The 12,119-nt window shown below is 52.3% G+C and overlaps 1 protein-coding gene across 6 annotated transcripts in view; it reads left to right on the top strand.

Annotated features, from left to right (window-relative positions):
* Positions 1-6,747, top strand: part of ARHGEF7 (Rho guanine nucleotide exchange factor 7) — a 155,394-nt gene extending 148,647 nt beyond the window's left edge. For all 6 annotated transcript variants that reach the window (XM_046663779.1, XM_046663775.1, XM_046663780.1 and 3 more), the window contains 3 exons: positions 967-1,066; positions 1,576-1,630; positions 2,541-6,747. In XM_046663779.1, the coding sequence (XP_046519735.1) occupies positions 967-1,066; positions 1,576-1,630; positions 2,541-2,663 (278 nt within the window). In that variant the 3' untranslated portion in view covers positions 2,664-6,747. The remainder of the gene's footprint in view (positions 1-966; positions 1,067-1,575; positions 1,631-2,540) is intronic.
* The last annotated feature ends 5,372 nt before the right edge of the window (positions 6,748-12,119 follow it).

Below are 12,119 nucleotides of genomic sequence, written 5' to 3'. Positions count from 1 at the left end.
GCCGCCACAGCGTGGCTTGATGAGTGGTTGTAGGGCCACACCTGGGATCTGAGCTGGCCAACCCCAGGCCACCGAAACGGAGCACAGAGACAATTGCTGCACCGCTGGCCCCAGGAGAGATTCTCTTAAGAGAGATTATTTTCTTCCTTCATCCTTAAATAAGATTTGATTCTCTTTTTTCACCTTTTAAGATACATTTTTGGGTTCCCCAGTTAATTCCTGGCATACCTATTTTGCAGCGAACGTTGACTGAGACACTGTCCTAGGTTCAGTGGCATGAACGTCCCTAGGTTCAGTGTCCTAGGTTGGTTCAGTGGCATGCACATTCCTCTGATGTTGTGAACAATTCACTTCCTTCCGTTGAGAAAATGTTCATATTCCAGGGAATGCAGAATAAAGTTTTCATAAAAGAGCCAAGTAATAAACTTCACTTTTTTCTAAACCCTGTGCTGTAACATCTGTAACTGTTACTGTGGAGTTAAATGTTTGAACTGCCAGTTCACTGGACGCTCAGTGATTTATAGACGCTCAGTGTGTGTCTACTGCAGAGTCTGGTAGGTCTTTCTAAAGTTCCTGGAACATTATGGCTCAAAATTTGGTTGATTTGGATACCTATTCCAAAAAAATCTGAATATTCCAGAATATGCAGGGCACTATAGTCAACCTTTACTACCTATTGAAAATTTCGGAATTTAAAAGATCCATAATCCAGATTCAATTAATAAATTGCAAAAAGGCTAACATTTCCTCTTCTCTATAATGCTTTAGGCGTGAAAGGACTGGGTTCAGTAGACGTTGCTAGAGAAAACTGGTAAAAGTTGCCATTCCCTATTTTGTCTGGAAAGTATTCTTTTAATGTACAGTCCCTGGGATTTAATACTAATATGTAAGTAGTATTTATAGTCAAGTTTTTTTAGTTCCGCCATGAATTCACCTATGGGTTTTTTGTTTTTTTAATGATGGTAGGTTCACGCAAAGAATCTGCTCCACAAGTTTTGCTTCCAGAAGAAGAGAAGATTATAGTCGAAGAAACTAAAAGTAACGGTCAGACAGTGATAGAAGAAAAGTAAGATATATTCTAGTATTTTAAAGCAGGCATGTCTCTACAGAGGGGAGTGGGGTATGGGGGTGCATGGTGGGGAGGGGTGGAGGCATGGAAGGGAAGGGTGGGAGTGTGGGGGTGCATGGAGGGAGGGGTGGGGCATGGAAGGGAAGGGTGGGAGTGTGGGGGTGCATGGAGGGGAGGGGTGGGGCATGGAAGGGGCAATGGGGGCGTGGGGATGCACTGAGGGGAGGGGTGGGGGCATGGGGGCGCATGGAGGGGAGGGGAGGGGGAGTCTGGCTTCAGAAACGACTGCTGCTTTCATCGTGGGTTGCCGTTGACTTGCCTGGGCTCTCCCCTCCCGTGCACAGAAGCTGGCTGCTCTGACATGCGTGGGCTTAGGTCTTCAGGAAACGGGGCAGAGCAGCACCGTTCACTTCACCTGGTGGTGTCTTGTCTCCTGGGAAGGTGCTTCTGTGTGTCCTCTTCATTCCTCTTTCTTGTTCTAGAGTTCATTCTGTTTTCTCTTTCAGGAGTCTTGTTGATACTGTCTATGCATTAAAGGATGAAGTCCAAGAGTTAAGACAGGTGAGTCATAATTAGTTTTCATAATCTTTTTTTTAATGGGGGAAAAGAGGAAAACACTATGTTAAAAATGAAGCTGGTCGTCCATAAGGAAAATAATACGGAAAGGAGGGCCTGTCTTTCCGAATTCCAGTAGATCAGATAATTGGTGTTCTATGAACGTGATAGACCAGGAAATGAATTTTTAAAGTGACTTATTTAAACTCTTTCTATTTAATATATTATTTTTGACATCATCAACCATCTCAGAGTCTGTTGGAATTAGCGTTTAAAATATCTAGAATTCCATCTAGTCAGTAATTTTATCAGGTTCCTGCTGTGACACTTCTCCGCCACTTTTCTTGTATAACACACGGTCTTTGTTCTTAAGAAACCAGGTCAACGAATCAGTTAAACTTAACTAACCCAGTCTGTTTTGTATGTTTGTATATTATTTGTCTGTACAAGTGGACTTGCTCTCCGAGGAGGGCGGTACGTCCTGCCCCCAAGGCGGGAGGTGTGAGGGGAGGCGGAGGAGAGCGTGAGCGCAGTGGTCTGGGCTGCACAGAGTGCTGGGGTGCCCGCCGGGCCCCTGGACGCGCTCAGAGCTGCTCCTCTTAGCCCCTCAGCAGCGTCCGCGGTGGCTGCGGGACTTCACCTCCTCCTTTGAGATTTTCGGGTTCGATTGTTAGGAACAGGAGACATTAGGGCTGTTTTTCCACCTGGGGTTGTCTTGGCTCCCAGGACAGCTGTGCAGTCAGGAGCCCTGAGCGTCTCTGTGGACGTGGGCAGTTCTGTTAAACACACCGTGACCGCAGCCCAGGGCAGACTCCAGCCCGGGGTTTCATCCGCGAGGCGCCCAGGTCTCCTGGGGAAAGGAAAGTCCTCTTCTCTGCCAAGGACAGTGAGTGTCCTGTGTGTGCTTCCTTTACAGGACAACAAGAAGATGAAGAAGTCTCTGGAGGAAGAGCAGAGAGCGCGCAAAGACCTGGAGAAGCTGGTGAGGAAGGTCCTCAAGAATATGAACGACCCCGCGTGGGACGAGACCAACCTGTGAGGGACGCCCTCCGTTCCGCCCTGAAGGCCGGCTCTGAGCCCAGGCCGCCGGCCCCGCGGCCCCAGCTGGGCAGGGCTGGACCAAAGCCATCTTCCTCTGCATGGACAAGCTGGAGTTCATCACACACATAGGAGCGGCCACACTGTCCTGAAGAATCCAAACACGAGGTGTAGACCCTGAGGACTGAACTGCATTACCTGACTCTGTTAACATCGCAATTACCTCATTTTGCAATAAGTGCAGTGACTGACTACAAGTCCTGGTCCTTCAGGTTTTACTGAGTAGATAGAAATATCATACAGACGTGTTTCCTGTAAATGCTCTCTTTTGAATGCGTATCCACGACTCTGCTGTCAGGGCTGATGCCCGTCCAAGAATTCCCTTCCCACTAACCGCCCTGGTCCGCGGACTGGAGCCGTGTCCACACACTCCAGGGAGCAGGCCGTGGAGGGCCGGGGGCTCTCGGTGGATGCCCGACTTGTTCTCCGCAGCGCTCCGGGAGGAGGCTCCTCAGCATCGCACCTGAGGGTGCCTGACGGACTGACCTTACTTATGTCTGCAGAGATACTTAGTACCGTTTGAACGTCTTCTGTGAAAGCCGTGTCGCAGTCCCCGGCCAGCAGTGGTCCCCAGGGCCGCGCTCTGGCCGAATGAGGGAGCGTCTGAGCCTCAGCCAGGAGTCGGAGTTGTCACACCCCCACCTCCGTGTCCCCCTCCGGGTGCACACTCTGCCTGCCTCGTGTGAATACTGTCAGCATCGGGGCGTCCTCACAGCCTCTGGGACATCACAGACTTGTATGCTCTGGGCCAGGGTGATCACTTGACAAGGTGGGCTGTGTTGTCCTCCCCTCAAAAGAGAAAGCTTCACTAGGACCTGTAAATAAAGTGTGTTATTTATTACATCTCACTGCAGCTGATGAAGACGAGCCAGGGTGACCGTGAGCTGCCCCGATGGGTGGGCTGCCTCTGTCGGGCCGATGTGAGCTCAGAGATCTGCTTGCCATCAGGGCACAGCAAGCACTGCAGTCACGCATCGCTTAATGATGGGGCTACGTTCTGAGAAATGAGCTGGTGGGCAGTTTGGTGGTTGTGGGAACATCATAGAGCGCACTTAGACAAACCTAGATGGTACAGCCTGCTGCCCGCCTAGGCTGTGTGGTGCTCACCTTATGGGACCACTATCGTGTATGCAGGTCTGTCATTGACCACAATGTTGTCATGTGGCGCGTGAGCTGCTTCAGCACTCGCTGGAGAAAAAAGTGTTTCCCTCTTTCTGCAAGAATAAAGCAATATAATTCTTCAATTCCACCTAAGTAATGCAAGTGTAACGTGGGTCCATCCCCCCAGTCCAAATGGAGCAGGAATCCTGTCCCATCCCGGCTCCGCGGGGCATTCGAAGCCACAGCAGCCCCTGGCAGGCGGCTCAGCCATAGAGCCCAGCCTCCGCTCTGCCTCAGAGACGGCAGTGAAGGCACAGGAGCTTGCTGTGCGTTGCCCTTCTCTGAAGAGGTTGATTTTAGAGCAAGATAAGCTTTTTCACAGAGCCACTGTTACATCTTTAAAAACCAAACTTGCAGTGCCGTGCATTAGAGACTTCTCAGAACTACCCATTTGGCATCAGATGTGACTTTCAGTGACGTGATCTGTTGGTCAGGAGACCCTTTCACTGCATCAGAATCTTCTGGTGCCCTTGAACTGGGCAGCTTTGGAACTGGCGGTGGTCTGGTTTCCCCCGTTCTTGTTCCTTGGGCCTGCTGATCAGTCTCTGCCTGCCTGTCTCCCGCGGTAGGTCGGCTGCTTGAGCCTGGCCCCTCCCAGCTCTGTGCTCAGCAGGTGTCTGGGGCCCAGCATTGACCTGCCCACACTAGACCTTTCAACCAGAATTGCCAACTTCCTGTACTTAGCATTTCGTTCATTAGTGCTAAGACTAGAGAAGATTTTTTTTTTGTAAGTCCTATTTTTACATTTTTTGTTGATGCATAAGACACTGCAGTGGAAAACAGTTAAATCTGAGTGTACTGAAGTTTGCTGTCTTAAGCAAATTTTAACTCAGGAACAACATTCATCGCCTGATCCCTCCCTCACTTTGGGATGGGTGATGTTGCCGTCAGCATCCCCGGATGGGTCTCAGAGGAAACCTGCCTTAACGGTTGACGCACTGAGTGAGAGCGCTTGTGTGTCCCGTCCCTCCCCTGAGCGGGGCGGCTGTCGGGATGCTTGTGGGATGCATTACCTTTTCTTCATGTGGACCCAGTATTTTACTTGGCTTTTAGGGAGCAGAGAAGATGCACCTGAGAGCAGTTCTACACACCTGCCCTGTTGTGAGCAGACCGCATCCGTTTCTCCATGTGACCTTCTGGGGGGTTGGGAATTGATGGGGATGTTAGAAAGGGGCACTGTTCACCCTAGGGGCCACTGCTCTGCTCTCACCCTTCACGCACGAGGAGACAAGCCATTTCCTGTCCCGAGATATGAAGCACTTTCAGTTCCACGTGATGTTGCGATGTGGCGTCAGAGACTGTCCATCGTGCTTTGCGGTGTGTGTGCCTGCCCAGGTGCGCCCGAGTCCTGGACGTTGAGTGCCTCCCGGCTGTGTGCGAGCTTCCCGATGCCCCTCACTTCTCCACTTTCCTGGGACACGCAGAGGCCACCTGTACAGCTGTGGGACACTTCACGAAAATGCTACAGACGGTGTCCTGGCATTGACTACTCATGCTACATTGTAATTATTAAACTGATGACTTTTCTTACGTTACAAATACATCACGTTATCCTCCATGATGTGTTTTTGGTGTGCATGTCACCTTCACACTTTCTTTTGACTTTTTTATATTTTTAAATTCTGGTGTGAGTTTTTGACACTGGAAAATATCACATTTGCCTTGAAAATCTTGGGTTTGGGAATATTTGAAGATAAATAAGATTAAAAAAGAGAAAAAGTCGAGGCGAGGAAGAGCTGACCCTGCTCGGTGCGCCTCCACTTGTCTGCCTTCGTGGAATGGTGGCTTTCACCCTTCAGGATGCTCAGTAGACCGTGGTGAGGGGTTGAATAAGTGAAAGCATTTTTAAGATTCCTGTGGGGTCCTTGTAAGAAAGTCATATGACAAAAGAGAGGTGCTTGTCTGTCCGAACTGCGCCTGTCCCTGGCACTCCCTCCAGGCAGGGCCACGGTCCAGCTCAGAGGGCTGGAGATGGTACTCAGGGAAGAGAGGGGAGTGTCTACGAGTTCCCGCAGCATGTCCCTTCCCCTCCCAGAACTCCCCGCTTAGACCTAAGGAGCTGAGCATAGCACAGTCACTGTTGCCACTATAGTTTTCTGTTCGGTAACATCGTAACCACCACTTTGTCATCCTTCTACCAGAGTTTTGGGAGAATTGGTAGGTATCTTGCAGAAAAAACAGTCTTTCTTGATGCTTGTATAAGTCGGTCCATGTGGTGGTTCACATTTTTCATAGTCCCAGAAGAAATTCTCCCTTGGCCTCCAGAACGCAAGCCTGCGAGGTAGTGAGGACCTACAGTGAGGCCAGCCCCCGCAGCCGTGAACGCTGGCGCGTCCCAGCCGAGCGCGCCGACCTGCGATGAGGGAGCCCTCGCTGGGCGTGGGGTGGTGGGGTGTCTCTGGAAGGGGGGCCTGAGGACCAGATGAAGGCACCGCTGCCCAGTGCGTCCATGCGCCTGGCTCGCCTCACAGCCTCTCTGGGTGGAGTGACTGTTGCACCAGCACCTAGCCACCAAGAACCAAAATGCAGCGTGTATCCCAAGTGTGGAGGGTTCCCATCGTTTCAGGCTAAAGCGAGTGGGCATTCAAAAATGCGCTTGTGTTGGTTTGCATTGTGAAGGGCATGTGTGGTGCCTTCGAGACCTCTAATTCAAATCGTTCATGTGCCAGGGGCAGTTTAGGCATTTATATTTATATTTTTCTTGCCCGTCTGTAATTACAAATTTCTGCTCATAGGGAAGATACAAACCACACAAGGATACAAAGTAAAAGCGGGCATCCCTCTCGCACCCCCCCCCAAAGTGGCTGATGTGACGTGTCTTACTCGTTCTTTTGTTCTGGGCAAATGCAGATATGGGGGGGCAGTGACTTTCTTCCCCACAAACACCACAAATGAGATCCCATTGAGTATATTCTTCTATAACTTGCCTTTTAAAAAAGTCTATGTGGGAAAAATCATAAATCCCCATACCACATCATAAACAAAAATAATCCCAGGTATATTAAAGACCTATATATGAAAAAACTTGAAAGTTCTAGAGGAAAATGCAGAATTTTTATGACCTTTTGCTAAGATTGCCTTTGTTTGAACGTACTTTAGGTGTCTTTCCATACAGGTGTGTGTAGGTGACCCGGTGTGTTGACAGCTGCCTAACTGTTTATTCTGGTCACTGGTGAGAGAGGCCTGGGAGGCTCCGGGGTGGTTCGTGTGCACAGCTGCAGCAGCCGGGCGGGGAGCGGCTACGTCATCCACTCCTGGGGACGTACTGTGCATCTTTAAATTTTTACAGAATTTCCCAGATCCCTAGAAGGTGTTTTAGAAGTGACATCCTTGGCACTTTTACAGGTCTAGTTTCTCCAAAAAGGAATCGAGGTCTAAATGCCGTCTGAAACCTTCTCTTCGTTCCCGATACATTCGTGTCGATGCTGTTGGCTCCATGATGAACATGCCATTGGGAGAAGTGGGATTGCACCTGCGCATCCATCTCTGTGATATATTTTTCTGTCCTTAGGCTCTTTCTCGGCAGATTTCTCGTGTATGTTGCAATAATTGTCTTTATAAAGCAATAAAGCTAGCCCTCGCTCTACCTCCATGACCTCCTCACTAGCCTTGTCTCCCGGCCCCCTTCCTCTAGAGCAGATCTTCACCGCACGGTGGGCGGGCTGCCCCTGGGCACTGGTGGTTCCCGCGGCGGTGGAGCCGGTCGAGGGCCGTGCTCCCCTCTGCCGTGGGGTGGGGTCGTTGCCGCCTGCCCTTAGGGTCATGTGTGCAGCTGGCCCGGGCTTGCCCTGGAAGGCCTGTGCTGCGTTACGGGGGTCTGCATCACTCTAAGATGGCGCTCTCCTTTCTAGGTTGGAAAGTGACAGGTATTTTCAGTGTTTTTCGGACGTGGTTGGAATTCCACCAGAGGAAGGTGAGGGCCCAGGAGCGAGATGCTGGACAGATTCTGAAAACTGCTCAGACAGCAGCATGGAATAAAAGGAAGTGTTGCCCTTTTAAAGAGTTACCCCACGTACAGATTATGCCAGGATGCCCTTTCTGTAGACTTTGCTGGATGATAATCATCTGGGCTCTGCCGGAGCTGAAATTGCTGCTGTTTTAATTTCTCCCTAACTTAGATGCAATAGTTTATTAACTTGATTTTATTTGTAAACAAAAGGGGTTGGTGTTTAATAGCTGGAAGGAGGAATGAAGTGGTGACTCTTTTGCATATGGCAACACTGCAAAATTAAAAGCTGGTGGCCGCACAGGATGAGGGAGTTAATGACTCAGGGATGCCCCGCCCTGACGGTGCTGCCAGTGTAACTGGCCGGCTGGGGTTGTGTGGTTGGGAGCCTCATACGGAGGGAGGGCAGGGAGGGGGATGGGGCCTGAGACCACACCAGCCAGCCGGCGCCGTCTGAGCCACGTGGCCCGTGGGGGTGGGGGAGTCGCAGACCCTGGTCTGACCCGAAGCCCCCCTGGAATCCACAATGCTTTTGGTTTGTTTTGTCTTCTTTTCCAACAGCCGTATTAGATAGGTGTTTCTTACGATTTTCTTTTTGAAGACCTTTTCTTCTCTAGTGGTTGTCCCTGCACTATCGTTAACACAGCTGTGTGAGTTTCATGTGGCCGCTGTAACCAGCACCACACGCTGGGTGGGCTCTAACAGCAGACCTTTATCGTCTCCCAGTCGTGAGGCCAAGAGCCTGGAATCGGGCGTCAGCCGGGTCATGCTGCCTGTGGAGGATCCAGGGAGGACCTTCCTGCTGCTCCCGGCTCCTGGTGGTTGTGGCAGTCCCTGGAGTCCTTGGCTTGTGGCCTCATCGTTCCGATCTCTGCCTCCGTCGGCGCGTGGCCGTCGTCCCTCCGTGTGTGTGTGTGTGTGTGTGTGTGTGTCTTCACAGGCTGTTCTCTGTGTCTCTTTTCTCTTCCCAGTGGTGCCCCAGTCACATGGGATGAGGGCCCACCGTGAGTGTGACCTCATCTTAAACTGACCACATCTGCAATGACCCTAATTCCAAATAAGGTCACATTCACAGGTCCTGGGGGTCAGGACTTCAATGTGTCATTTTGGGGGCAACACAGTTCAACTCGTAGCAATGGGGAGAGTGGACCCGCATCCCTAGCCATCGGCCTGATGCCCTGCCTTCTGCTAGGCATGCCTGCCCTCGCGGAAGCCCCCGGAGTGTGGCTACAGTGGCGAACTACCTCCCATGCAGTGCTTAGTGATGAAGGGTGAGTAGTGAGCGGGGCCCGCAGAGGTGGTACTGGGTCCCAACGGTGCTTTTCCTATTTCGGGAAACGCACAACTACATTTTCCCGTGGAGAGACTGTCCCATCCATGACAGCGAATGCTCTTAGATAAATTAGTGAGTTGCTGAGTATCACGTGGGAACGGGACTCAGGACCAACAAAGGGGGAGACCAGCCCAGGCCAGGCTGGTGCTTCCTCCTCCTGTCCGCTACGCCTCTGTCCCCCACAGGCCTGGCCTGACCGGTCAGCAAAGTGGACAGCAGCTTCACGGGGTCTGTGGTGGCCCTGCAGTCCTGGCCATCACCATCACCCTGACGTGCCTCCAAGGGTCTCCCCAGACAGTGGCGCTCTGCGGGTCACAGCTGGTGGGCGGAAGGGGCATCTCGTCGTCCTGTGGCCTGAGGTGGAATCTGGTGACGAGGAGTCATCCTTTTTCTTCCTTTGGCCCCGCAAACACCACTATAACCACGTTCTGTCCTCAAGAGGTGGCCTGAGCCCCAGAGCAGTGGCCTGCGCTGTCCCCTTAGCACATGCAGCCTTCTTTGTCTTCAGTTGAATCAATCTTTGCAAATCTCAGACCCTCTTTCACTTCTCCTGGAAGCCTGTCGGGAGCACCCTCCTGCCCGCCAAGGGTCTTCTCAGCCTCCTGATGCAAACTCCAGCCTTCGAGCGACCGCGTGACTGTCTTCACTCATTCCCTGGGAGCTTGTTGAGAGATGAACGTGCACCACCTTCTGCCGTGGTTTGTTCCTGCTTCAATTCAAACGGCCAGGAGAGAGAGCCCGATGCCTCCGTCTGGGGACCCTCATAACTGCTGGTGGGAACACAGAATGGTGTAGACACTTTGGGTAATAGTTTGGCTGTTCCTCAGAAAGACTCAACAAAATTCTACTCCTAGGTGTGTACCCAAGAGAACTGAAAACACGTCCACACAAAACCTTGTATGTGAATCTTCATAGCAGCATCACACATAACAGCCGAAGAGCGGAAGCCACCCAAATAACCATCAACGGATAAATGGATGAACAAAATATGGTCCATCCATACTGCGGAATATTACTCAGCCACGAAAAGAATAAGGTTCCGACACATGCTACTTACTACCTAGACGGAACTTGAAACATGTACATGAAAGAACCAGACACAAAAGACCACACATTGTGTGATTCTGACGATGTGAAATGTCCAGCGAGGCAAATCCAGGAGACAGGAGGTGGTGAGGGTAGCCTAGGGAGGGATGAAGGGAGAAACAGCAAGTCACGTCAGTGGGTGCAGCATTTCTCTCTGGGCTCAGGAAAATGTTGTCAAAGGGATTGTGGTGATGGTTGCAAACGGTGAATACACTGAACACCACTGAATTGTAAGCTTTGAGTGAAGTGAATGGTACATGAGTTATATGCAGTGGCAACAGTGCAGCCCAGGGCTCTATTGGACAGTGGGCGACAGGCTGACACGGGGGCCACTGCAAGCCCATCCTAACCCTGGAAGTCCTCTGGATGTGGGCACCACCGTGTCAGTCATGTGTCAGTGAGAGTGCATCATCGCCCTCACGTTAGAAGGAAATTGAGGCCCTGAGAGGCTTGGTCACATGGCTAACGAAGGTGGGTCTCAAAGCCCACTTCGATGTTGCATGAGCAGTGGAGGGGCCACCAGAATCCCCTGTGTTCCACCACTGAGAGCCCACGCTTTCAGGTCATCCTTGTCGTTTCATCCCACAGACTCTACACGTCCCCGTGGCTGATGCCGTCTCCTGGCCCCCACCTCCCACGTGGGTGCACTGTGGCTTCTGGAACTCCATCAGTAGGCTGGCACTCTTCTGTTGCCTTCACCCTCTCTGCTCCCCTGCAGCCTAGTGGGCGCTGGTTGGCCTCCCTGCAGCTTGGGTCCTTGACTTTCCCGGCCCCAGCCGCCTGCTCCTGGGGGTCACACCAGGACAACCCGCACCACAGCTTCCACTCTGAACCTCCCATGTGATCACGGCTTCCTGCGGAGGGCCCACTGCTCTGACGTCACCACCAGCCCTTCCACCCCAGCGGGACTAGGGCTTCATGCCTCCTCCTCTCCGCAGCCTCTCGCACGTTTTCATCCCTCATCTCCCGGTGTGTCCTCGTGGGCCCCTTCCTGGCTAAATCCTGCTGGTACAACCACGCCTCCTCCTCTGGCAGAAACCATGGCCGGGTGAAGTCCGCTGTCCCTGCTCCTCACCCCAGTGATTGGGCGAGTGTGACGAGGGACACATCAGCCAGCAGCCGTGCTGGCCCCCGGGCAGGCGGTGTCCTCCATCTGCTGCTCCTGGTGACCATATTCTGCCGCCTGGCTGCCCTTGGGCACTCCTTGCTTCCTGAGCTCATCTGGTCCCCCCCTCTCACTGCAGATCAGTGCTTCCCTCTCTCATCTTCTGCAACACGGTGCCACGCCGGGCCTCCCGCTGCCCAGCTGCCCATCCTGTTTGCCCAGGGCACCCTCCCCAGAGGCACGCTCCCGGTGCTGTCACAGATGCTGATGGCTTTCCATTCCCGCTGCCTGCTGTGCACACCCCGCTGGGACCTCGGCCCCAACCAGACACACAGACACAATGTCTATGTGGCCTGTCCACTCCAGTGGATCCCAGTGTCACCTTTAACGTGGCAGCTCCGCCCTCCACCCTCTCGGGTGACCCCGTGGTTTCTCACTGACTTGTTTTCCACCGTCACAGTCCGCATGCAATCCATTAGCTAGTTACTGTCAGCCAGTCACAGCTCTAAAATGACAGGCTAAAAGCACTCCCTGGTTACCCCAGCCCACCCTTGCTTTCTCCTGGATGATTACGTTATCCGCCCCGAGCTTGCTCTTGCCTCCTTGCGCTCTGTCATCAACACAGCCAGAATGATGCTGTTGAAACATGATCCAGTTTCTCCTCTGCACCAGGTCCTGTCCTAGTACCTCCCTCCCTCCATGTGAGGCCACAGTCCTTGCGGCCACCTGCATGCTGGCTCGTGATTTCGCCTCTGTGACGTCTCCC

This window comes from Equus quagga, chromosome 6, assembly GCF_021613505.1.
Source record: "Equus quagga isolate Etosha38 chromosome 6, UCLA_HA_Equagga_1.0, whole genome shotgun sequence".
NCBI classification, from domain to species: Eukaryota; Metazoa; Chordata; class Mammalia; order Perissodactyla; family Equidae; genus Equus; species Equus quagga.
Note: the sequence above shows the minus strand (reverse complement) of the source record. Positions and strands in the feature narration are given on the sequence as shown.